Source organism: Gopherus evgoodei, chromosome 12 (genome assembly GCF_007399415.2).
Source record: "Gopherus evgoodei ecotype Sinaloan lineage chromosome 12, rGopEvg1_v1.p, whole genome shotgun sequence".
NCBI classification, from domain to species: domain Eukaryota; kingdom Metazoa; phylum Chordata; order Testudines; family Testudinidae; genus Gopherus; species Gopherus evgoodei.
In genome coordinates this window covers 26,289,098-26,316,391 of record NC_044333.1, presented here as the reverse complement: position 1 = coordinate 26,316,391, position 27,294 = coordinate 26,289,098, and the positions used below count along the sequence as shown (strand labels likewise).

General features: G+C 42.3%; 1 protein-coding gene and 1 long non-coding RNA gene across 6 annotated transcripts in view; one reads left to right on the top strand and one right to left on the bottom strand.

Annotated features, from left to right (window-relative positions):
- Positions 1–27,294, top strand: part of CA7 (carbonic anhydrase 7) — a 50,171-nt gene that overhangs the window by 8,499 nt on the left and 14,378 nt on the right. Inside the window, exon 7 of one of the 3 annotated variants that reach the window (XM_030582296.1) lies at positions 2,635–3,754. The exons of 1 other annotated variant lie outside the window; for it this stretch is intronic. In XM_030582296.1, coding sequence (XP_030438156.1) covers positions 2,635–2,757 — 123 coding nt within the window. In that variant the 3' untranslated portion in view covers positions 2,758–3,754. Of the gene's footprint in view, positions 1–2,634; positions 3,755–26,661; positions 26,875–27,294 lie in introns of those variants that run through there. One more of the 3 variants, XM_030582293.1, reaches the window with a different exon arrangement.
- LOC115660666 lies at positions 355–27,135 on the bottom strand. 3 transcript variants are annotated; one of them, XR_004002878.1, is made up of 5 exons: positions 27,048–27,135; positions 8,342–8,528; positions 7,927–7,952; positions 2,568–2,753; positions 355–2,120 (listed from the first exon to the last, which is right to left on the bottom strand). It is a non-coding gene; the product is annotated as an uncharacterized LOC115660666 (long non-coding RNA). The 3 variants fall into 3 exon arrangements; XR_004002879.1 differs by lacking the exons at positions 355–2,120; positions 2,568–2,753 and adding an exon at positions 6,534–7,152; XR_004002877.1 differs by lacking the exons at positions 355–2,120; positions 2,568–2,753 and having other exon boundaries at positions 7,476–7,952.

The window sequence follows — 27,294 nt, the reverse complement described above, 5'->3', positions numbered from 1 at the left end:
CAAATTTTGATACTCTTGGCTTCCCTTTTTTTTAGCGTTCAAAATGGGATCTGTGGGCAGTGACTGTTTTCTTTGTACAATGAGACTAATTTAAGAAATGGCAAATAGCCTGAGATGTCTAGTCTTGAAGTACTGAATGATGGATTTTGTGGATAAAGTAAAAAGCCAACATATTGTTTCAGAGTAGCGGCCGTGTGAGTCTGTATCCGCAAAAAGAACAGGAGTACTTGTGGCACCTTAGAGACTAACAAATTTATTTCAGCATCAGCTTTCATGGGCTACAGCTCACTTCTTCGGATGCATAGAAGGGAACACACAGACAGAAGATATTTATATATTTATGTATGTATAAATATCTCTGTGTTCCATTCTGTGCATTTGAAGAAGTAAGCTGTAGCCCCCGAAAGCTTATGCTGAAATAAATTTGTTAGTCTCTAAGGTGCCACAAGTACTCCTGTACTTTTAACATATTGTTTGTTATCCCTCCACAAAGATATAATGGACCAAATTCTGCCCTCATTTATACCCATGCAACCATGTCTTAGTCGAATGCAAGGATCTGCCTGTAATTTCTTTGCTATCTGTCAAATTAACATTCTCCTATCTATTTCACTCTATTTGCCAGGAAAATGACTTAAAAACTTAAGTTCAGATTTTCAAAGGTATTTAGGTACCTAAATATGCAGATGGGTGTCTAGTGGGCTTTTCAGATGTACCTAGGTGCCCAACATTGATTTCAATGGCAATTAGGCACCAAGGTACTTTTGAAAATCTTACTATATACCTATCTCCATCATTAGATACCCTTACAAATCTGGCCCTTAGGCCAAATTCTGTTTTAACAAACACTGGTGTAACTCAGCACGATTTAGCCTTTGATATTTCTCTGACCAAATGTAAAAGAAATGTTCACATAACACCTTCCCAAATAGTAATTGATATAATGGGAAGTAGACGCCACATGAGACTGCAGGGGAGATTTGAGACTGAACCTATCTGTAGACATTTTAAAGCACAGATTTATAAGATGGGATTTATTTTTTTTTAATTTCCAGTGATATTTGCATGCTTAGTATTATAGAATGAATAATAAATCATTATTCATAATGTAATATCTCACTCCAAGCCCAGATTTGCCATCTTCAGTGCCCACTCATTCCAAACAATCTTGTTTAAAATTGTTGCTTAAATGATCTTTGATATAGCAAGAAAAATATTTGGTACTCACTTTTTTATGTATTTTAAAACTGTTGTACAAGCATCACTCATTTTATAGATAGGGAAACTGAGACAGAGAGATTAAGTGACTTGCCCAAGATTACACAGGATGTCTGTGGCAGAGCCAGGAATAAAATCCAGATCTCTTGACTTTTCACTCCTTTGTGTTAGCCACAAGAGCAGACTTCCTCCCATTCCAACCATCTTCCAAGAGAGCAGTCATATCTGCACATTCATTGTTTCCAAACATTTTATATTTTAGGTCTCTAACTCTTTTCTTCCTAACTTTAACACCTCCATCGGAATCTCGCTTCATGTAAATCTCTTGTTGATTTTATTGACTAGATGTTTTTGTTCTTTTGTGTGAATTTCTAGTGTGTGTGAAAAATGCCCTATTGTCAGATCTGGAGACTGAGGTTCTTTATCTACAAAACAGGTATAGCACAGGAAGCAGCAGTGCAAGTCTCCCTCACTGCCCCACCAATGTGCTTCACCTTGGAGGGTGAGAGGATTGTTTAGTCTCCTCCTAGCCCACTTAAACCTTGGCATCTCTCTTGAGATGCCAAGGTCTTTATTGTGGTGGTGGTGGCAGTTTTGTAGATACAACAAGCCTACCCCTTGCCAAACATCATAACTCATTATTAATTTGATAACTTCCATGCCCAGGTCACTTAGCACTACTGTTTTCCATATTTCTTCCTCCCATTGGATATCTGAGTTTCAGATAAGTTTTGCATAAATATATTAGTTTACAGATTTCCAAGCTGAATCTCCTTTTGATATTTTCTAATATTTCTAGATCCCTGTTTATTATTTTTCCATCTGCACTGCACTACAAACTGAAAATGTTATCCAGGATCTTCTGCATTCCTGAACCATCCAGTCACAATAGAGGGTATGATCTGGCCCAAAGAAAGGGAAACGTTAGGCTATCAGGAGAATTTCCTGGCAGTGAGACATATTACATTTGAAATATTCTCCCCAATAGGAAGTGATAGAAACACAGTCTCTTGGTGCATTTAAAACTAGACTGAGCAAAACACCATAAGAAACAGTCTGATAATAGTGGGGGTATTGTCTAGATGACCGAACAGGTCTTTTTCATCTCTAACTGGAACTGAAGCTTCAGAAGTGGGAACTTGCACCTTTCATATTAAAGACTCCAAATATAGAAAACAGTGGAACATATTGAAGTGAGCCAATCATGCATTTCAAACAAATTACTTTTGGAGGTATCTAATATTCAGTAACCGTTGGGAGCCTTCATCTGCCATTAATAGTCTTTCTAGGCTCTTAACTTGAAAATGTTCTATTATCAGATTGAAAAGTATTGAATGCCTTCCTCTAACCTTTTTTCAATGACATTAACACCAATTGCCTTTGCAAGTAGTAAAGTTATGTCATATGAATTTACAGCTGGAGAAATTCCGAACTCTTCTCTTCACCAGTGAAGGAGATGAAAGGATCCAGATGGTGAATAATTTTCGCCCCCCTCAACCTCTTAAGGGAAGAATAATTCGTGCTTCTTTCAAGGCCTAAAGAAGAAGATTAATCATGAGCTTCAAACCTCCAAGTGCTTCCATGTCTGAAAGGCCTCACAAGATCACTGATCTTCAGATGACTATCTCACTGAGAAAGCAAAACAGCCATTTCCACGAACACTTTGTGTTGTGGTGCAGCAAAAAAGTCAATACTTCTTGATTTTATGCTTTGCATGGGCCGGATCCATTCTTTTAAAATAATTATTATGGGATCTTGTTCTCTAAAAGAGAGAACATTTTTAAAAATCAGGAATAATTTAGTAATCCAAGGCGTACTCCAGTAGAATAGTGTTGTGATGTTCCATATTTTTAACCATCATTTTAAGTTTGTATCTTAATATTTTAGAATGGGAAATTGCTCGTGCAATGATCTAATAATAATGATGGGCACAACTTCTAATGATTAGAGCTATTGTCCATAATCTAATCAAGAATGGAATAACACTAATGAGCTCTGACACTGGAAGATCAAAGGCTTAGATCTTCCTGCAGATTTCCTGTGGATTCTATTCAGTTTGACCAGCTCTTCAGGTTTAGAAGATACTTTGACTATATTCTAATTAATTGCAGTTGCCTTCTTACATGCAACCAGATCCTGAAACAGTAGCACATACTAAAAAAGTGTGATTTCTTCCATTCACCCCAAATGGGGTTGACTTTGAAATCTAATTCAAGACAATTTTAGTGTTAACATTTTTTAAATAATTATTATTAAAAAATAAATCACATAGTATTATAAATGCACTCAGTGCTTCACAAATAACCCATCTCCCTGCACATCATTGTACTTTGTACAACATTCAACCAGAGCCAGTAGGCCATGCATAAATATCAGACCTTAATGCTTAATTCAGTTGAAAGGATGTTCCTTAGTAATAAGGCTACATTCAGATGACTGAGACAGCTGTTACTGTCCTTAAAATAACTAGAGTAAACACAGTGTTTACAAGTGCTTAATCTTATTCCACAAAAAGAACAAGAGTACTTGTGGCACCTTAGAGACTAACAAATTTATTTGAGCATAAGCTTTCATGGGCTACAGCCCGAAGAAGTGGGCTGTAGCCCATGAAAGTTTATGCTCATATAAATTTGTTACTCTAAGGTGCCACAAGTACTCCTGTTCTTTTTGCGGATACAGACTAACAAGGATGCTACTCTGAATCTTATTCCACTCTCTCAGAGCACTGGTGGGGGTTGTGAGAGTTTTCTAGCAAATTTAACCCAGAAGCAGTGAGGGCAGTTGACTTTTGAAAAAGCAGGGGTCAGATTGTGATACTCACACTCACGAACAGTACTACCTTACCCCACAAGGTACTGAAGTTAGCGTATCACAATATATCCAATGTAAATATTTTAACTCTTCCTTGTGTTCACAACTAAAATAGGAATAAGGAAAAATCACAGAGAAAACAAACAACCCTGTCACTACAGAATACCCAATGGACACCCACTTAGGATGACCAGACAGCAGGTGTGAAAAATCGGGACAGAGGGTAGGGGGTAATAGGCGCCATATAAGACAAAGCCCCACATATCAGGACTGTTCCTATAAAATCAGGACAGCTGGTCACCCTACACCCACTTAAAAGTCCTACAGCTGCCTTGTGTAGTGAGTTTGTTTGATCTTATGAAACTAAGCAGGGTTAGCCCTGTCAACGTTGAGATGGGAGGATTTCTACCTATATGCTGCATGAAATGGTGCTGGGCATCTAGCAGGTGGTGCTGTACTATGGGAGTGCCAAATATGTGAAATAATGGACGAGCTGCCATGCTGCTGGATGTGCTGTCTTCTACTATGTTGGGTACACTTGGAGCGATTGTTGTTATGGCATGGATGTTAACCCTTCAAATTCTACCTCAACTCTGCAGCCTGGTTTCCTTCATTTCTAGCCCTAAATGTTGTTATGTTGCTGTGCATAGTTAAGCAGATTCTGTGTTCCTCTTTAGGGGGCCTGAAATAGTTATAACTCAACTGCCTTCATTGGCATTAGTCCTGACTTACACTGGTGTAGCTGATGTGTGAATCAGCTGCTAGGTTTCAGGGGTAAGTCAAGCACTCCTTGTAGTTGTGAGGCTTCAATTCTGGGTGTTTTCACCTGCTCAGAGGAAAGGTCCCCCTCAGCTGGGCAAAGTATTAATATTATCAGAATTTCTGCCACTTTGGTGGCAGAATTCTCCACAGACTTCTTTTGTACCAGCTAATCAACCTGACGCTGATGTTAGTTGTATCTGACATTGCTACATTCCAATTAGTTATCAGAAATCCTGAGCCCGATGCAGAATGGCATGTGCACGTTGCGTAATTCAGAGGGAAAAGTGGTAAGTTTCAATCATTCTGTTTAATCTCTATTTTTCAACCAGCTGTCCCCACTTCCCTCCTGCTGTGTAAGAAAAACTGTACAGCATAGGGGAGCAGAGAATCTAAAAAAGAAAAGAGCTGGCTCAGATGAGCAAGTCTCCTTGGAAAGGGAGAGAAGGTATCGTGTTGTGATTGAGACAATACTGGGAGTGAGGAGCACAGCGTTCTAGATATGGTGCTTCCTGTGCAGCTTGTGCATTAAACTAAAACTCTCCATCCCTCACTTCTCTTATCTGTGAAATGGGAATAGTGATACTTACCTACCTCACAGGGGTGTTGTGAGGGTTAATTCAGCAGTGTTTAGAAAGTCCTTTGAGATCCTTGGCTGGAAGGTGCTACCAAAATGGAAAATCATTATGAAGTGCAATGGGTTGACCATTATGAATGTGATCTGTGCAGCCTGTAGTGCAGGCTGCTATTGCAGAAGGCAGGAATTCTTTATACAAGGTATTCTCGATTTCTTTAACAAATCAAATATATTTTTTAAATAAATTTGTGTGGGATCTTGCTCTAGGTCTCTTTTGAACAGGTCAAATTCTTGTGCTGCATTAGAAGAACACTCCCCCGCACCCTGCTGTAATTCACTTTTTCTAGGGCTTTCCCCCACCATCATAACTGAGAAGTACTGTGTGTTCTTTTTCTCCAGACTGTTTTGTATAAGTCCGTACCAGATTTCAGATGAGATCAAGGGAGGCTCCAAACTACTTAATGACTCAAAGTTTCCCCCAGTCTCAAAGGGACCCTAAAATGTTGCATAGTGAACAGCACAAATACAGATATGATTTATCTCCTCTCAAACATTTGATTTAAAAAAAATCAGTTTACTTGGGCAGGCCACTTTTCTGAAACCTGTAATCTAAGAAGCATTTTAACATATGCCAGATTTATTTCACAAAAGCATCTCCCATTTTCTGTGGCTCAGTGGGTCCACTCTTGTTAAATGGAGTAATCTGAATTAAAGCACCTCTTGGCCATCATCTTTCTGTATCTGATGTATTCAGCTTTAGTCTTGGCTAGATCTTTTCTTGCCTTGTGGCAGAGATGAACAGGAATGTCATGAGTGCTATAAGTGTCTGTTTAAAAAGAATTGGATACGTTCATGGAGGTTAAGTCTATCAATGGCTGGCTCTAGGCAACCCTATACCTTGGACTGTTGGAACCATCCCGTTTTGTGCACTCCCTCATGAAGCTCTGTTGCTAGCCACTGTTGGAGACAGGATATTGGGCTAGATCAGTGGGTCTCAAACTTTTTTACAGGTGACCCCTTTCACACAGCAAGCCTATGAGTGCGACCCTCCCCTCCACCCTATAAATTAAGCACACTTTTAATATATTTAACACCATTCTAAATGCTGGAGGCAAGTGGGGTTTGGAGTGGAGGTTGACAGCTCGCGACTCCCCATGTAATAACCTCACGACCCCCTGAGGGGTCCCGACCCCCAGTTTGAGAACTCTTGGGCTAGATGGACCATTGGTCTGAACCAATGTCCTTATTTAGCTAAAATGTTCTTATTTAGCTAAAATCTACCAAACAAACCCTCATTTTAAAATGTAAGGTGTGCATTTAAGAGAAAAGAGGTAAATTGGAGGGCACTGTCTCTCATTCCTATACCACCCTGCTCTCTTTGAGGATTACCCCCCGCTGGGGTGCAGGTGACAAGTAGTCTCTTGTGAGGTCTGACCTGTCCCTGTGATGGAATGTAAATTTCTTATTCACACCTTCCTGTTGCTGGAGAATGGCTGTGTAAGTAGGTGATAGCCCTTTAACACCTAGTGGGGTGTCATCGTGTCTTTGTCTCTGAAAAATTGGTTTGGGCCTGCTTTTCTTAATCTTGGAGCATGTTATAACAATGCTATACGGCAGAAGCTTATTACTTCACATACAATATTGATGCACTTATTTTACCAGGACAATAATGTTCAGCACATGATGAGTTTTCAAGTGATACCTCACAAGGCATCCTTTGTATATTTATCCTAGTCTTGTAAAAGTGGTGAACATAATAGCATTGATCGTCACAGTGAGTCTTTCACCTACAGAGATTTAAGACAATATCAGCATTTTATAAGGTTAAGTTTCACTATAGAGTGACAATGAAACATAAATTGTGTAAACCAGGGGTAGGCAACCTATGGTACGGGTGCCGAAGGTGGCATGCGAGCTGATACTCAGTGGCACTCACACTGCCTGGGTCCTGGCCACCGGTCCGGGGGGCTCTGCATTTTAATTTTATTTTAAATGAAGCTTTTTAAACATTTTTAAAACCTTATTTACTTTACATACAACAATAGTTTAGTTACATATTATAAACTTATAGAAAGAGACCTTCTAAAAAGGTTAAAATGTATTACTGGCACGTAAAACCTTAAATGAGGGTGACTAAATGAAGACTCGGCACACCACTTCTGAAAGGCTGCCGATCCCTGGTGTAAACCATAAGCACAGAGTTACATTCTAAGAAATCTTACCATTAACAGTAACCGCATTTCTCCATTTAAAAAATCATTATTAGAGAAGCATATTGCTAAATATGAAGATATCATTTGTTCCCACAGGAAACTGCAGCAAAAATATTTCCACCTTAATTCAGGCCAGTCAACAATGTCACCCCCATGACACTCCAGAAACAATTTTGTCTTTGCTTTTCTCTGTTCTTTCACTTGATGGTTGCTTTCATCTCAGCGCCCAGCTGCTCAATCACATTGTCACAATGAGCCAAATGCTTAACCCACTGAATTCAAGGGAGCTTTACCAATGGGATCAGGATTTGGCTCTAGAAGGAAACTGTAACACACAGAACCACTCACCTCCTGTTTGGGATTACTCCTGAAATCTGGAATGATAAGAAATAGGAGTCTGGTGTGATTCTTGAAAGATCTGGCTCAGAAATTTGATATATCTCTACACAGTAGAACCTCAGAGCTACGAACAGCTAGGGAAAGGAGGTTGTTCATAACTCTGAAATGTTTGTAACTCTGAACAAAATTTAAGGGTTATTCTTTCAAAAATCTACAACTGAACATTGATTTAATCTATTTTTGAAACTTTTCTATGCAGAAAAAAGTGCTGCTTTTAATCATCTTAATTTAAATAAAACAAGCAGAGAAACAGTTTCCTTGCCTTGTCAAATCTTTTTTTGAACTTTCCCTACATTTTTTATTAATTTTTAATATTTTAGTATTTTTAACACAGTACTGTACTACACGATATTTGCTATTTTACCTTGTCTTTGTGCCTGATTGCATACTTCTGGTTCCAAATGAGGTGTGTGGTTGACTGGTCAGTTTGTAACCTTTGCGTTCATAACTCTGAGGGTCTACTGTATTTTGATCCATACAACGTTGATTCATAACTGTGCCGGATAAATTCCATTACTCTCCTTGCATAATACTGAAATCGATGGCAGATGCTGTGCAAAGAGTTGAGAAAACAAGAACAAAACAAAACAAAAAAGTTAATATTTTTCGTACTGCCAGCCTTGTATTTCTATCATCTTTGTTATAATGTTGTATTATTACCCATGCAAAACCACTTCTTCAATATGGCATGACTAAACACTGCTGCTAAGGGATGCGTTGTCAAAACATGTTTATGGCTGTAGACATTGGCATGTGTTATGCTGGTGCCCTGTGGCTCCTGGAGAGAAATGCCATATCAAAATGGAAGATATTATGGATCAGATCTTCAACTAGTGTAATCAGCAGGGGCTTAGTCCTACTGCCAGTCAAATGGATGGAAAAACTCCCATTGTCTTGAATGGCGATAGATCAAGCTGCCCTTAAAAATATGACCTAGTGTATTTACACCATCATTATAGCAATAACTAGGTTAGTTCTTCAGTGGGAAATACTGGCCATTTTGGGGAGGTAAGAGAGCGGGGATTTGAATGTCCAGCTTTGCACATTCAGAATTTTCTATTCCCTTGTATTTTAATTTTATTGTGAGGCACAATACAAGTGTTTTACCTCTTAGATTTTGGAATAGTGTCCCCAGGAAAGTGATGGAGTTCACACTGGTTGGGCCACTAAAGCTTGGTTAGAAAAAGCACTAGAGAATATGTTGCAGGGAGCAATCCTGCACTGACCCTTGAGGAACGGACTGAGTGACCTAATCCATCTTTCTGTTTATATGATTCTACAATATTGCCAACCCTGAGTATTAGTAAATCAAGACTCAGGCCCCTGCAATCATGAGATTGGCTTCAAATTCAAGAGTTCTTTTAAAACAATACGTTCCTTTTTGTTCTTGATATTTTCCTTTTGGTGTTTTAGCTTTTAGAATTCCATTTTCAAATTTTCTGTGGAACTACAATGGCCAGAAACTGCCCTTGCTCAAAAAAATAAAAAATAAATAAAATAAAAGGCAGGGGGAGAAAGAAAAGAAAAATAAACCTAGCTGAGATTCTCATGCAATCACATGGCTTTTGGAGTTGGTTTAAGAAAAAACAAAAACTGTGAAACATGATAAAATGGAATAGTTGGCAACACTGCCATTTCCCCTACACTTTTCCTAAACTTCAGTGCAGGTAACTGAAAATGAAACATTGTATTTCAGGCAGCACAAATCTGTGGTATTGAACAGACAGCCTCTTATACTCTCCTGATTAGTGACTGCCATCTTCTGGCTAGTTAAGCAAAAATCACATGTACAAATAGCATTTTACAGTTTAATATGCACAATCAAACATGGAAAAATATTATGTATATATGAGGATAGAGATATATTTGTAATACAGAGTCAAGTTTACTTATTGCAGTTGTTTAGCTTTTCTTATTCCAGATAGACGTTTTCTTTCATTTTGCAGTCTACATTGGGAAAGACCCCTTTAATCTAACAGGTCTTCTCTTAAGCAAGCAGTAACGATTTTCTGTCATTATTTAAGCATTATTTAGTTTAATACATCCTAGAGTTGAAACACTGAAAATTCATGCTGAGCTTCCAGGAAATATTAAAGACAGAGTTTTAAAATATATTCCATGTTCTTTCCGAATAGAGCCATGCATTAGAGAACAAAGGGTTTGGGAAAGCCTGCTTGTTATTTCCAAAAGAAGCTGTGATCAAAAGCCAAATAGTCTTGTAGTGGCCAATACAGACCACTTGAGATACAGTGCTAAAACCAGGCACCCCTTGCACAGAGATTAATTATCATGGAAAGCATTGGATTCTACTTTAAATGAAACTTTACCAAGTGGTTTTGTGCTTCAGGTCTGAGGGCTCAATTTTGTACCCTTTACCTATGTTGAGTAATAAACAAAATAGGGCTACTTGTGTGAGTAAGTACTACTGAATGTGAGCATGGGTTTCAGATTAGGAATCTTGGAAATTTTAGTTAATGAAGCAGAGTTGATTGCAAGAGAGTAAGGGTACGCCTACACTACCTGACGGATTGTCGGGCAGCAATTAATCCAGTGGGGATCAATTTATCGCATCTAGTCTAGACGCGATAAATTGACCCCCGAGCGCTCTCCCGTCGACTCCTGTACTCCAGCACTGTGAGAGGCGCAGGCAGAGTCGACAGGGGAGAGGTAGCAGCCGACTCACTGCAGTGAAGACACCATGGTAAGTCGATCTAAGTATGTCGACTTCAGCTATGTTATGCACATAACTTAGATCAATCCCCCCAACCCAGTGTAGACCGGGGCTAAGGCCCCATCCCATTTCCTTACCCCTTTCCTTACCCCTTTACTTTTCCTTAGCCCTGGTCTACACTGGGGGTGGGGGGAATTGATCTAACTTACGCAACTTCAGCTATGTGAACAACGGAGCTGAAGTCGACTTACTTAGGTTGACTTACCGTTGTGTCTTCACCGTGGTGAGTTGACTGCTGTCGCTCCCCCGTCGACTCTGCCTGTGCCTCTTGCAGCACTGGAGTACAGGAGTTAACGGGAGAGCACTCAGGGGTCAATTTATCGCGTCTAGATTAGATGCGATAAATCGATCCGGCAGGTAGTGTAGACATACCTCAAGATATCTTTGGCTTCTTCCTGAAACTTCTGTCCAAAAACAAGAGTGCATGGTTCTTCTAGGATCCAGGGCATGAGAAATTCTCTGTAGCTTTAAAATTGCAGATTCATAATAGGCTGTAATTATCTGCCTGGAATTTCCTTCCTAGATAAATGAGGATCATATGTTTCCGGTACAGCAAACCACTGCAGTTCCTCAGCGTTCAGGTTCTCCCAAACCTCTCTTTTTCAGCTCCATGAGCAATGTCAGAATCCAGCCAAATGAAAGATCCAGGCTCACTTCTGAGCTCTGCTTCCCAATAGACTTGGCAAATGGGGAAGAAGCCCAAAGCTAGCAGTACAGAGTAATAATATTATAATAGAATTAGAGAGGGGAAAAGTTTATCCCCCTTCGGGGGCAGGGTATAGAGAACAATCTGATATTTCTAAATGGCAGTTTTTCTATAAAGGGAAGCATTTGGAGCTAGTTCTTCATCTGGTATGTAGAAAGAATTTCTAACGATCTTGGGAACTATTTGAGAGAGACATTTGTTAACATACAAAGTCTGTCTCTTATCCTTGTGGCTGAGCCTAATGTCTCTGTCATACTATTAAAAAGACATTCACTTGTCTAGATCACCTAAAGCTAGCAGAGTCTTCTGAGCCCCAGAATGAAGGACCCTGCACTATTTCTGATTGATATTAATAGGACAGGGAGATCTTGCTACTTTTTAGCTGCCAACTGCACTTTTTATACGTAAAATACAGTGTCTGCAGTGAAGTAGATTGAACTGAAAATGGAGAATATTTCAAAATTAAATGCATGAGTACAGCAGAGCATGTATCTTTGCTCTTGATCCAACTCTAGCACTCTCACTGATCCATAATTCTGTTTAAGATCAGACCCTTAACCTTTATCTGTGAAGTGTTTAATTATAATTGAGTTTTAAAAGAACCCTCTATTTTGCATGAATCCTAGGCCATGTCTATGTTACAAACGTACGTCAACCTAACTTACCACCGTTATTAAATCGCTTGTGTGTGTGTGTGTGCGCACCTGGCTCATTGTGTCAATGGTGTGTACTTATCAGGAGCACTTGTATCAATTGTATTGTCATTGCGGGGCATTGAGGGATGGCTCCTGAAGGCCAGTAACAGGCAGCTTATGTTAACCTAACTGTGTAATGGAGACCAGGCCTTAGTTGCAATGCTGTAATACAATTCTGTTCTCAGCATTTGTAGTAGAGTATGACAAATATTACAGTACGCGAAGCCATGACCATTGTATCACTTCACTTCCTGCTGGGATAACAGGCATTCCTCCATTGAATCAGTTATACTGACATAGTTAATTATAGTCTATCCGTGCATTTGTCTTTACATCTATCCTAGTCTGTGCTATATGGGCCATGATCTGGAAGCAGCATTTACAAGAGAGCAGCACTGTCAGAATTATAATGGACAAAATACTAACTAGGTTGTAGTTATATCTGAAACTGTAGAACTTACTGAAATGCACCCAAACCAAATAAATGTTTATAAGACAATCTAACCATGATGGGGTGGTCTTCCCTTTAAAGGCAGTAGTGCCTAGGGTAAGCCCACCCTGCCACATGGTATGGGCCTTTAAGGGTTTGAAGGTTCATTTTAAGGACATAAGGGAGATGTGGAGAGAAAGTAAGTGGTCTGAGGAATGAATGGTGCTTGGGAGGAAATCTTGCCACTGTATCTTTAGGGGACCAAGGCCAGGAGCTTTGCAGAGAGGACAGGCCACGTTTCCCTCTGCCCCTAACCAATTGGGAATGGGCTGGGAGAAGGGAACCAGCATAAATGCTGCCTCCTGTCTCATAGCAAGGCAGATGCTCTATGGCGTAAGAAGGTTTCTGCAGAGCTTTGAGTTGCTAGGAAGAAGATGCTAGTAGCAGAAGCCTTCCTCTGAGCCTGAGGAGTAAGCGAGGCCAGCTGAGGGAGAAGCTGACTAAGGGTCTACAGTGGGCTGGAGTATCTCCAGCTCTAGGCTCCTTCCTTGAGAAAAGACAGTGACTGAATTACCCCAACCTACAGGAGGAGAGCTGGTCACTCCCTGTTTGAGGGAGTGACCAGTTGAAATACAACCCTGTGGCAGTAATAAAACAGGAGTTGTTTTCTTATATCTACTATACAAAGTGAGAAAAATTAAAAAGTTGTACAAAATTCCAGCAACAACAAAATAACATGTACCCCTGACACTGTAATATTCATCAGCCTGTTCAGCTTGAACTCTTTCATTATGAACATATTACATAACAGGTAGAACGGGTAACTTCCCGGTAGTTGATGCTTCTGTGACAGCTCAGCAATGGCAGGGTATTTCAAGGTTGCAAACAACTGTTAAATCTTATTATGCTCAAACATATTTGTGCCTTGAACTGTGTAAATGATTGGACATACTCCTACTCCTTTACACTTCTCCAATCCATCTGCCTTACTCTGACACCCACTGTGCACCCATTTTCCATAGGTGCTTATGGGCGGCTATGCAAGATAAAAGGCAGTGGAGAACAAAGCCCAAGCTTGCTCTCTGCCCACAGGAGAGTTACTGGTACTGCACAGGCAGCAAAAGGCAAAGTTTTTTATGTTCCCTGCAGGCATTAGTTTCTTTGCCTATTAAATTTTTGACCTATCTGCTGATACTACCAATAGGAGTATTGATTACAATGGTGGTGATTATTTTGTGGACTCTCATAGGGTGAGATGGCCCTTTAAGGGGGATTGCGCTGGGCCTCACCTGTGCCAGCATTAGCCCACCTCCCCAGGTGGAGAGAATGAATTCAAGGGCCACATGATAGGGAGTATGTGACTAAGACCTAGGCCCGCTGGAAGAAATAAAGGGCAGCCTGGGGCAATTTGGGAGAGACTTCAGGGACCTGGATGCTTATTTCAGTGACCAGGTCTGTAGTGACCACTGCAAGACCTTTTTGCTGAGCCCCTGCTGCACTACTCTCATCTTCAGGCACAAGTGGTAGAGCCCCAGCAGTGTGCTGGGTGCTGTCATCAGAGTTGGAGACCTCCTGGATTATGGCCAGTAGGAGTGGGTGGATCTAGCAGGTGGGGCTCCCTCCCTGATGTGTCACCTGCCATGTACTCCAGGATGTCAAGGCTACTCTGTCTCCCTTGGTTATCTTGAGTGGGCTCAACAAGAGAGTGTGCCCAGACCCTCCAGAGCTGATCACTGAGACCTTCCTCCCTTCCCCTGTCCCAGCTGCCTTCAGTGCATGACCCAAGTTGGCTGCATGCTGTCAGCTGGTCTGTCTGAACCGTATCTTGTGAACAATTCTATGCACTTGTGTTCCATACATCCACTTCTTGCCCTTATGTCCTGCCTGGACACTAAATGGCATGACACTTAACCAGCAATGGAGGGCAAGGAGCTGTGGTGGGCCAACTTATCTTCTACTCAGGCCCCATAGCCTGCTGGCGATATTAATTGGTAGCTCCTCCACGAATCCATGAGCCTGGGCACATGGCTGGTGTGGTTCAGAGTCTCCTGATACTTGTTCTTTTTGTGGCAAGAGGAAGACCCTAGCGCATGTTTGTCTATAGTGTGCCAGGTTACAGCCATTTTCTCATGCTCAGGTGCTGCCCCATAAAAATTCAGACCTCCTGCTCTATCTCCTTCTGGCACTGGTCAAGATAACAATTCAACAGACCAGGAGGAGGAAGCTTGATGGGGGCTGTGATCTGTGACTGGGACCCACTTCTGTTCCTTCCTTTCCTCACGCATCCAGGCAGAGGTCTTGGGGCAGTTACCACTGACTCCTTGGACTCCTTTGTGGACCAGTGGGTAGAAAGTCCAGAATGAGTAGATTTGGCAGTGTGATGGGGTGTCTGCCTCACACGGGTGGAGAAAGGGTTAAAAGCAGCCAGGGGAGGGGCTGCACAGCAGACAGCTAATCAGAGAGTGGCTGCAATAAGCACCCAATCAGGGCAGAGCAGGCCCATATATAAAGAGAGCTGCAGGACAGAGGAGTCAGTTTCCTCTTGGGAGCTCAGGGAGAAGGGACTGGGTCCATGAAGGGCTGAGGGTACTGCCAGCACTCTGGGCTGGGTCAGGGGAGCAAGAGGGAGCTCCAGCCTGACTCGCTTAAAGACTGAAACCCTGATACAGGGGCAGAGAAGGTACTAGGGCTATGGGGAAGTGGCCCAGGGAAACGGACGGTGGGGATTGAACAAGACACAGTGCATGGCTATGGCTTAGAGGGTCCCTGGGTTGGGACCTGGAGTAGTGGGTGGGCCCAGGTCTCCCCTACACCTCACCCACACTTGCCACACTTGGGGAGTGGCCAGTGAAGGGCTGCAGTTTGCAACTGAGGCAAGTGGCTAGAACCTTGGGCTGCAGTCAGCCATGGAGGTGAATGGCTGGACAGAGGACTGCTGTTCCCCCAGAAGGGGAGAAGACTGTAATGCAGCATGGCCAGAAGGTGAGGTCCTTGAGGTGGTGTGGGTGCAGAGCAGAAGTGCTGATGGTGAGACACCACCAGAGGAGGGCGCCCTGGGAAAAGACGGAGCCAATTCCTGAGAGGGCCAGCAGGAGGCACCGTGGTAGTGCGTTCTGCCCCGTTACAAGCAGTGAGTGCTTCTGTAAAGAATGGATAAAGGCCAGTGGGGAAGCCTAGGCTGAGTAACAGTCTAGGCAAAAGGCCTGGGAGGGAGTCCTACTAGGAGGAGGAGCCTCAGCAGGGGCAAGACTTAGAACCCTACACAAAGTTGTGCCCAATGAGGAAGGCTGGATAGAAAGATTTGAGCTTTATGTTAATAAATCAGATTCTGACAAGAGGAGAAAATGCTTGTAGTGTCAAGTCTAATTTCCTAGGGAATTGAGGAGAAACTGAGGCAGGCTGGAAGTCCCAAATCCAGACTAGGTAAGCCCTGCTATGTGGATTTTTTGATTAAGAACACCAATTTACTTAGGCTTCTGAACAGCCTTCATTCATTAATGATGGTCAGTCACTGATGACCTAGGTCAAATCTGCAATCGGGGCTAAAGGGTATCCCAGAAATGAGAGCCAGAGCTTTCAAATTTCAAGGTTCTATAGCCCATTACAAATCCCCTGAGCCATGTATTAGTCCATATGAAAATAAATAAATATAAATAAAGGGACATCTGAAGTACATTAAAGTTTCACAAAGTCTCTTAATAAAAGGAACACTTTATCAGTCTTGTTTTGTAAACAGTGGTGTTCACAATTGGGGGAATAAGTAGGAGAAGACCCACCCCTGCAATAATTGGTAGGGGCACAAACTCCTCTGGCCCCAGCTGAGGCACAGAACGTGCCCCTCCAAAAGCAGTGGAATTAAATTCCTGCACATGCCCCTGTTGGTAAAGAATACCAGATTCATTCCCATGGTTTAGAAAGTCACAATGGGCCCCGTCCAATATGAACTGACTTCAGTAGAGAGTTGGACTGGGCCACGAATATGCAGTCTGTGTTGCTATACAATGCAGTGAGTTTCAAACACACAGTCCTCTGTTTGGCAGTTTACCAGAGCAGTGTAGGGTGTCCTTGTGTGCCCTTCTCTAGTTATTGTTTTGCCTAGCACTGTCCATTGTCATTTCTATGAAGGCCTTCAACAAATGTAAAGGTTCTAAAAGATTCTTGTTTGTGAATGAACTCTTAAGCAGATGTAGACTTGTTTAAAGACAACAGATTTTTCTTCAAGTAGTTTACCATGGTGAACAATGAAATGGAATATTCTCCAGCACTAAATGATATGCCCTTTACATCAGATGTTATTTGTGATAGCTCAACAAAAATACAAATTTGATCCCTAAAATCTAAACCCAAATTATGTGCACTGTGCTCTCTCATGGAGAGGAGAAAATGAAGGTAAAATGAGGCCCTAAAGCTTCTAGAGAAACAGAACCCATATAGCATGATCCCCTTCTACGCATTCTCTTATGCTGTAGAATATGCAGATCAGGTAGTTTCAGCTTGACCAGAATGTCACTTTTATTATATAAAAAAAAGCTATTGTATTGTAAAATGGATGTAGCTAGCTAATTATAATTAGCCTTGGAGGCTGGCAGTCAGAACTCCTGGGTTTTGTTTTGAACAAGGTCAACGATTTGCCATGAGACCTTGAGCAAATCATTAAACCATTCTTTGTGCCTGTTTCCTTGTCTGTGAAGTGGGGATAATAATGCCCCACAGGAATATTGTGAGACTCAATTAGTTTTTATCAAGTGATTTGAGATCATCAGAGAAGAGCTGTTATAGAAGTACAAAGGTATTATGCTTAAATGTCAGCACACATGAGAAGGGGCTCAGAGATAAGTAATCTGAAAATGCCATCTAGTGGCCTGTTTTCACATCATTAAGATACAAGAAATACCCCAAGAAACTTTTTCTTTGAGAAAACTTAGCCTATTCTAGTCATAAATGCTAGTGGCTAAGGGAACGAAAAAAATGGTCTAGGTAGCAGGGCTAGAAATCCCTGTTTTGGCTGTAAGGAGATAATCATGGAGTCAGTGTTCTGTGTGTTTAGAAATCACTTTATGTTAGTGCTTTCCTTTATCTGATAGATTGGAGGCAGAGTTGATGCTAGGCATAAGCAGACTAAGCAATTGCTTAGGGCCCCACACACTTAAAGGGGACCCCCTTTCGCTTTTATTGTGTGATGTGGGCTCCCCCCAATAGTCATGCTTAAGGCCCCAAATGGGCTAGCACTGGCACTGACTGGGGGAATCCTCAGCCCAATAAAACATGTTCTGTTAACTAACTTCTAGGGCTGTCAAGTGATTAAAAAATTTTATTGAGATTAATTGCACTGTTAAACAATAGAATACCATTTATTTTAAATATTTTTGGATGTTTTCTATATTTTCAAATATAGTAATTTCAATTACAACACAGACTATAATGTGTACAGTGCTCACTTTATATTTATTTTTATTACAAATATTTGCACTGTAAAAACAAAAAATTGTTTTTCAATTAACCTCACACAAGTACTGTCATGCAATCTCTTTATCATGAAAGTTGAACTTACAAATGTACAATTATGTACCAAAAAATCTGCATTCAAAAATAAAACAAGGTGATGTTGTAAATAAGAAGCAGGCAGCAGTATCTACCATAAATGTAAACAAACTTGTTTGTCTTAGCAATTGGCTAAGAAGTAGGACTGAGTGGACTTGTAGGCTTTAAAGTTCTACACTCTTTTGTTTTTGAGTACAGATATGTAACAAAAAAAATCTGCATTTGTAAGTTACACTTTCACGATAAAGAGATTGCACATCAGGACTTGTATGAGGTGAATTGAAAAATATTATTTCTTTTGTTTATCATTTTCACAGTACATATTTGTAATAAAAAATAATAAAATAAAGTGAGCACTGTGCACTTCATATTCTGTGTTGTAATTGAAATCAATATTGAAAATATAGAAAAACATCCAAAATATTTAATAAATTTCAATGGGTATTCTATTGTAATAAGTGCAATTAATCGTGATTAATTTTTTAATCACAATAAATGTTTTTAAATTAATTGCGTGAATTAACTGTGATTAATTGACAGCGCTACTAACTTTTCATCAGTAATAGTTCCAATTTGACTTTGAATTTTTCTGTCTTCTGAAGACAAACTTTTGGGTACTTTCAAGGAGATGTTAGTTCACTGATGACATAAACAGCAGTAAACTTCACTCTAACTGTAAATTGACCAGAAAATGGGTGTAACTTAAGTGACAAAGTACTTAAGGGTGACTTGTTCTGACTGGGCATTCAATGGTGTGCAAAGGCTAAGGAGGCAGAAGGGCAGCGTATTTTACTAGTGGCTGATTGTTAGGGTGACCAGACAGCAAGTGTGAAAAATCAGGACGGGGGTGGGGGGTAATAGGAGCCTATATAAGAAAAAGACCCAAAAATAGGGACATCTGGTCACCCTACTGATTGTGCTTATCCCATGTGCATTTACTGTTTTCAGTTTGTTTGCATCTCTGGGATTTGGGTATTTGTTAGGTTATTTATGTAATAGGCTCAAAGTTTGGAGTTTGCCTTAATGAACGTAAAGGTATGTTATTGCTCTGACTGAAGTCTTGAGCATATTTGTTTTGCTCCAGCTATTTATCTTATTTATTGATGTCTTTATTAAACACACAGATCTAACCTTCTTGTATAGGGTTCCTTGCGAAGTATATCTCATTATCCAAGCAGCACAATGCCTACTGTAAACTCCTGGTTCAGTGCATGCCCTCCACATGGAGGCACAAAAGTCTGTGGTGGGAGGCAGAATCATTTTGTGTGTAGCTGGTGTAGGTTTTTAAAAAAAAAAATTTAATTCTATTGGTGCACTTCTAGTGTGCAGGGAAAGCCTAGCAGTCTGTATGATCTGCTGAGCGCAGCTCCGCTCATTCATAGACCAGCCTTCCTTTGCAAGGGCTACTAATGTCTAGATTGATTAACAATTCCAAAGTATTTAGATCTGTTATGGGTGTAACAGCTGTTGTGGGTGTAACACCAACTGAAGTAGGTGGGTGTAACAGCTGCCTTTCATCTATGATAAATATAAAGTAGCCATAAAGCTCCTTGGGCCTTACCTATAGTTCTGGTTGTTAAGAAAACAGTTGGCAACATCAGATTCTGCATGGACTATAGAAAATAAAATTAAATCTCTTTAAAGGATTCTTATTGATTGTCACGAATAGACAATTCCCTGGATGCTGTGGCAGATTAAATCTAGTTTTCCACACTGGATCTTAAAGGTGGGTATTGGCAGGTGGAAGTGAATCCAAAGGACAAGGAGAACTTTTTTTGGCAGCTGAACAAAGCCCATGGCAATTTAAAATGATGGCCACATGTGAAAGGCTAGTGGTGAGAGTACTACATGGCATGCCTCTTAGCTTGTTTGTTATGCCTAGATGATGAACTGGTGCATATTAAAACTTTTTTGAAGAAGAACTGAAACATTTATGGTGGTCCCTGATGAGCTGAAAGCTGCCAATTTGAAACTGAACACAAAGAAATGTGAGGGCTTTTTTTTTTTTTTTTTTTTAAGTATTTTACCCTGAGCACACAGTTGGCAGTTCTACTGGCAGAGATAGCTGCAGCGGTACAGAGTAGATTCTACTCTTGTTACAGAAGGTTTCTTTGGGAAGTTTGCTAATACTGCAAAACAACTTATATAAGTTTCACACTTACTGCTATCAACAGAGTTACTCCTAATTTACACTTATGTAAAGCAGAATGGAATTAGACCTCTAATGTGTGATCTACAACACTGAATTTCAGTGAAAACTGCACCCATGTATGCCAGGTCTTAATTTGGCCTGGCTTGCCTTGCGGCTTTCCCCCTGGTGATCACAACATAGTAGAACAGTCCACATGTATGTAGGGACATGCTATAGTAGTGGCTCTCAAACTTTTTTACTAGTGACCCCTTTCACATAGCAAGCCTTTGTGTGTGACCCGCTTATAAATTAAAAACATATTTTAATATATTTAACACCATTATAAATGCTGGAGGCAAAGCGGGGCTTGGGGTGTAGACTGACAGCTCACGACCCCCTGCCCTGTAATCACCTCGCGACCCCCAGTTTGAGAACCCCTGTGCTATAGTAAATAAGATCTAGATTCTGTAACAACTCTGACCTAGCTACATTTCACACCAGCATAACATTGATGTAGTTTCACTGGTACAAACACGTAGTGTTCATATGCTGCACTGGTGTGAAGTGGGGCTTTCACTAGTACATTTTTCTTTGGTATGTTGGATTAAGTTGCATTGGTGCAAGCTCTGTTTTGCACCAATACAGTGCATTAGGAATTTATACTGGTGAGCCTACAATTAGTCTGACTTTCCTTAATGTAGATAGAGCCAGAGGCCTTGTGTAAACTGAGGGGTTATACCAGTTTAATTTAAATCTGGTGTTAAATTGATACAAATCCCTGTGTGGGCACTCATATTTCGCCTTATTAGTGGTTTTTTTCCAGTTAATCTTAAACAGATTCCTAATCAATTTGCCAAATAAGATAAACCAAAATAAGTATCTATACACCCTTTTGCACCAGTTTAACTAAATCGGTGTTTAAACTTTGTCTGCAGACAAGGCCTTGGTCAGTTCTGTAACAGCAGAGGAAGAATGAGGTTGGGACTGGAATAACATTTTGCTAATGGCTGTTTGTGCTTATCCTGTGTGCTTCAGTGTGTTCAGTTTGTTTGCATTTCTGGAATTTGGGTATTTGTTTTAGGTTATTTACCTAACAGGTGTTCAAAGCTTGGAGTTTGCCCTAATGAAACTAAAGGAATGTTATTGCTCTGGCTGAAGTTCTTGAGCAAACTTGTTTTGTCCCAGCTTTGTTTTTATTTGTCTCATCTCTAAAACTAGATCTGTGTCTCTTAAAGTGGTGGTTATTCGTGCCCACCTTTGGAACTTCAGAAGACGATGGTGTAGCCTGGTGAAGTGTGTGCTCTGCACAATACCTGCAATAAACAGTGGGGCAGTGCATGCCCTCTGCATGGAGGTTCAAAAGTCCATTTGGGGTGAGGCAAGGGGTGAGGCAAGGGGTGACGGGCATGAGTCAGTGAGTGAAGGCCATTTTGCCTTTCAAAAACCTATGTAGTTCTACTGGTGCACTGTGTGTGTGGGCATGGCCTAGCTCAGTCTGTGCGCTCTGCTTAGGGTTGCCAGTCTTCTAATTGCACAAAACTGAACACCTTAGCCCTGCCCCTTCCCCAAGACCCCGCCCCCACTCATTACATCCCCCTGCCCCCTGGGACTCTCTCTCCCCCATCCTCACTCACTTTCACTGGGCTGGAGAATGAGGTTGGGGTAAGGGCTCTAACTGGGGGTATGGACTCCAGGGTGGGGCCAGAAATGAGGGGTTCAGGGTGTCAGAGGGGACTCTGGGCTGGGGCAGGGAGTTGGGATGCAGCATGGGGGTGAGGGATCCAGCTAGGAGTGTGGGTTCTAAGGTGGGGTTTGGGGTGCAGGAGGGGGCTCTGGGTTTGGGGGGCTCAGGACTGGGGCTGGGGGTTGGGGTGCAGGTTTACCTTGGGCAGCTCCCGGTCAGTGGCACTGCAAGGCTGAAGCTAAGGCAGGCTCCCTGTCTGTCCTGACGCTGCGCGGCTCCCCGGAAGTGGCCAGCAGGTCCGGCTCTGAGGCAGGGGGGCCAGAAGGCCTGCTCTCGCCCACAGGTACCACCCCCATCTCCTACTGGCCACAGTTCGAGTCTTCTAGAATTTCCCCAGTGCTCCAAGACTTATTGAGAAATCGAGATTAATGGTTGTCTGAGCTCCTCAGCCAGCTCTCTTAAAACTCTTTGCAAGTTATCTGGAGCTGCTGATTTAAAAAATGTCTAACTTCAATTGCTGCTGTTTAACATTTTTTCCATTCCACTAGTATCTTGGGGGGGGGGGTGGGGAGAGGAAGGAGGAGGGAGTTTCATCAAATAAAGAACAGAAATACTCAATAGAAAAAGCTATTCTAGATCCAAACTTTTTCCAACCCTTTAAGGTACATATTCTAAACAGTTGTTTGGTAAGCAAATATGAAAAGGTAGTTTCCATGCTTGAAGCTCCATCTTGAACTCACTCTTTGCTTCTTGCCTTTAGAATCACTTACATTTGGTGAAGTGTCTTGCTCAATTGTATGCATCTGTTAACTCTGCTAATATGAGAACCCTATCCAGAGATGTCACTGCTACATCAAAATCATTTTAATTTGCTAACACTTGCTGCTACTTCCCTAAAGGTGTATGACCTCTTTGTCTCTTCCTAAATTTCTGGCACCTCTGTTGCTAGATAGTTATTGAATTTTAAAAGTGAGTCTAACCGAGCTGCCATGAATCCAGTTACAGTGGAACCTTGATTATCTGAACTCCATTAAAATAATTTCAGTTATCAACAAGTTGAATAGTCTCCAAGACTTGAATTCAGCAACTATATCTTTTTATGTAGAGTACTTTAGACACTGAAGTTCTTCAGTAGTTTTAAGTTCTGCAGGATCTCTGCAGCCCTTTTGCCTGCATATCCAAACTTTAAACGCAAACTTTGCAGACTTTTAGTCTCAGCATCCTCTATCTGATCAGAATACATCTAGTATTCTAGTTACTGCTGAATAATCAAGATTGTTCTCTAGTTCTTTCCTAGGATTACTTCCGCTATGAATGATTGGGGATGGATAGCTCAGTGGTTTGAGCATTGGCTTGCTAAACCTAGGGTTGTGAGCTCAATCCTTGAGGGGGCCATTTGGGGATGGGTCCTGCTTTGAGCAGGAGGTTGGACTAAATGGTCTCTTGAGGTCCCTTCCAACCCTAATAATCTGTGATTGCTCACTTTCCAGTATATTTGACACTATTTGCAAAGGATATTCAATTCAGACCAGGCCTCTTGAAATATGACTGTTGCAGAGGCTTCATAAAGTCACTGAGTCTTGCCTGTGGCAGCATCAGGAGTTATGCATTGCTGACATGGAACAATTACAAATGTCATTGTCAGCATTTCTCTCTCCTACCTGGTGTAACAGTAACTAACATTGAGCTGGTTATTCCCCCTCAGACTGTTATCAGAGGCAGCAATTCATTCCAAAAATAATGCCACCTCAATCTTTTGCTATGAAACTTGAACTGGCCAAGATTATGACTAATGAACATCACTTTTAGTATTATATTGAGATTGCATTAATGGAAGTTTTTGCATTCAGTGTTAAGATTACACTATTAAAATTAGTCAGAACATGGAAGAATCTAAAATAACTAACATGGCCCATTGAAAGCCTGTATATTCAATAGTGTGCACTTAACATCATAAGCAGCTATATAGTAAGACAGTAGTTTTATTTATGCAGCCCCAACATAGGCTGGGAGCTTTACAGATATAGAAGACAGATCCCTTCCTTTTGAGTTTACAATCTTAGACCCTGATTCTCCAATGAACTCTGCACCGGTGGGGCACTGCACGTACAGGATTCAGTTTAAGGGCTTGGCTGTGGCTGTGTGTGTGTGGGGTGGGCACATGGGGCACCATAGCTGTGTCTTCCCCTTCCCCAAAAAAACTAAACACAAGCATAGTCCTTGAACACACAGTCTCTTTCATGACCTCACATTTCTCCACCCACTCAACTACACTAGTCAACAGGGCTAGCTGGCTGTGCAACAGGGCTAGCTGGCTGCGGAAATGAGCATGTGCTGCACTTATCTTAAGGGGTATAGCAGCTAGCAAAGTTTCCCTGGTGTCTCAAAGCTCTTGCTGAGGTGATACAGCTGCATCCCACCAATCCAGCCCTGTGCTTTCAGGGCCTGCTCAAAACCTATTAAAATCAGTCTATGGATTCCCATGGATTTTTAAAGAGTATCAGATCAGGTCTTAAGTGCATGACGTTTTCAAAAATGACCTGTAACTTCTGGTTGCCACAGTTCTGGGTGCTCACAACTTGAGCTTCTCAGGGTTTGTTTGTCAAAAGTGCTGACTATCCATATGTCCCCCTGACATCATGAGTCAGTATTATGAAAATTTAACAATTGAATAAACAAACCAAAAGAAAAACCATTAAGTATACTCAGTTGGGGGGGGGACACTTTAAAAGAAAAGAGCTCTTATCCTATGGGTGCTAATTAGTTACCTTTTATTGCTCATTACTTGGAATACAGTAAATCAATTATTTAAAATCAAACAGATGAATAAACTACCATCTCAGGAAAGCACAATCTAGGTACCTGAAATTACATCAAATTATTAGGGAAGATTATTTATGAAACTGTAAAATCCACCACCACTTGGAATGCTTAAAATAAGGTTGAATACAACTAAAGAAAATGTACTGTAGGAAAGACTCCAATAAACAATTGACTTGGAATGGCCTGTTTAGTATTTGTATTATTATGGTAGTGCCCAGGAACATGAGTCACAGAGCCTGACTCTGTCCTGCTAGGCACTAGATAAACACAGAACACAAGGATGGTCCCTGCCACAAACAGTTTATAATCTAAATAGCTGACTTCCATTTCTAACTTTTCTGATTCTGCAAAGCTATCCATAAATTAGATTCTAAATAGGCAGGGCTAGCAAGTTGGAAACATTTGTTAAAAATTGCTTGACTTTAAAATACTGAGGTTTAAAATTATACACATACATGCATCTACTTTGCTATGGTAATTGCCAAGATTGTACATACAAATAAAGTTTTCCTCACAAAGTCCAATTGTTCATATAACTGGCAATGTGCGTGCTGTTAGCCAGTTGGCATTTACAGTTGCATTAAAAATATAGAATGGCCATACTGGGTCAGACCAGTGCTCCACCTAGCCCAGTATCCTGTCTTCCAACAGTGGCCAATGCCAGGTTTTTCAGAGGGAATGAACAGAACAGGTAATCAAGTGATCCATCCTGTTGCCCATTCTCAGCTTCTGGCAAACAGAGGCTAGGGACTCCATCCCTGACCATCCTGGCTAATAGCCATTGATGGACCTATCCTTCATGAATTTACCTAGTTCTTTTTTGAACCCTATTACAGTCTTGGTCTGCACAACATCCTCTCGCAGAGTTCCACAGGTTGACCGTGTGTTGTGTGAAGAAATACTTTCTTTTGTTTATTTTAAACCTGCTGCCTATTAATTTCATTTGGTGACGCCCTAGTTCTTGTGTTATGACACACAATTTGTGTTTGTGACCAGCAAATATTTGTGGCACAAATAGCATTTTAAAAATTAGTCCCAAAATGTACTTTTCTTCTCTTCCTTTCTGCTCTCTCACTTTCCATGTAGTCTTTGTTCAATATTGGGGTACCAAGGGACAATGTTGTAAGAACACTGGCTTCTAGCTCTCTCCTAACACTCCCACCCACACCCTTGACCTTACAAATATATCAGATGGATTTTTATCAGTTCTGTTGAGATGGAGGATTAAAAACAGGTACTGGGTCCTTCTGAAAAAGGTACAGAGCTCTATCTAACTCTGCAAAGGTGTGGCATATGAGACTTTTATAATCTAGAAAAACTGTTACTGAGGATTAAGGCTGAAATTCCCTGTGTCTCAGGCCACGATAATGGTTGGAAAAGGAGGAAACATCAATTAAAAAAAAAATCATGCCTGCTATTTCAAGTTGCTTAGGGAGTCAGATGGTAAAAGTAAGTCCAGGGTAGATGGTTTAGTGGCTAGAGGACAAGAGGGGAACAAAGACATTTATTACGAAGTATTACATGTATCATTAGTGTCTCTGCAGGGGTAGATTGCACGTTGTCTTGTTGTATGAAGGCAGTGGCTGTCTGTTAGCCAGTAGCTCCTGCTAGACTCAAGCACACACCAAGGACCAAGAATGCGCCGGGCTTTCCCCTGGCTTGTAATGGCTGTGGTGGGGCGATGGGGTGCGCGCTAGGCCCAGAAGCGAGCTCACCAGGACTGGCTGTGACAAGGTTTGGGGGACCCTAGACGCGGCCTGCAGCACCACTCCCGAGCACGGAGCCCGAGCCAGGGACTGGAGGGGCCTCCGCCCTGGAGCTAGAGCCTGCCGGGCTCGAAAGCTGCCCAGAGCCCGTGTTCTGAGCCCAGTTCCCAGACCGTCCCTCCTATGGCCCCGCTCTGCCGCTTCTCCCCTCGCCGCGCCCCGCCCCCCTCACCTCACACGGGTAGGAAGCCGCGGCCCGGAGCCCAGATGCCTCAGGCGGCGCGTGTGGGAGGCTCCCCAAGCGGAGCAGCCGGTTGGCTGCAGGCTCTGCGCGTCAGGGCCCCGCCGCCCTGGAGCCTCCGGACGACCCCGGGCCCGGAACCGGCACGGCGGACTAGTGTCTGGGCAGGCGCGCGGCGGGCAGCCTGAGAGCGGCATCCCTGCGACCGGGTAAGGGCGCCGGCGGGGCCGAGCGCATCGCTGGGCGCGAGCTGCCGCGTGGGGTGGGGGGGGGGGCCGCTCCCTTGGCGCTGTGGCGATGCTGAGACCGAGGCCGCTGCAGGGCGCGAAGCCGCGGCCTGTGGTGCTGCCCCTTGTTGCTTGGGGGCGCCGCTGAGACCTACCCCAGCTCCTTACGCAGCGAATGCGACCCAGGCACGCTCCGCGGAGGCCTTGCTCCCCTCGGGACTGGAGGGGAGGAGCCGGGCGGGACTCGGCCGCGCCCCTGTGCCAGCGCCGGGCTGGGAGCTCGCTGGGGGTCGCCGCCCAGTGGCAGTGAGCGCGGGCTCGGGCGAAGAGCAAGGCGAGCCCCGAGCCATGGTGGCCTGGGCTGGTCCCGCGAGCGCACAGGGCCGGGGGGCGGCTGTACCC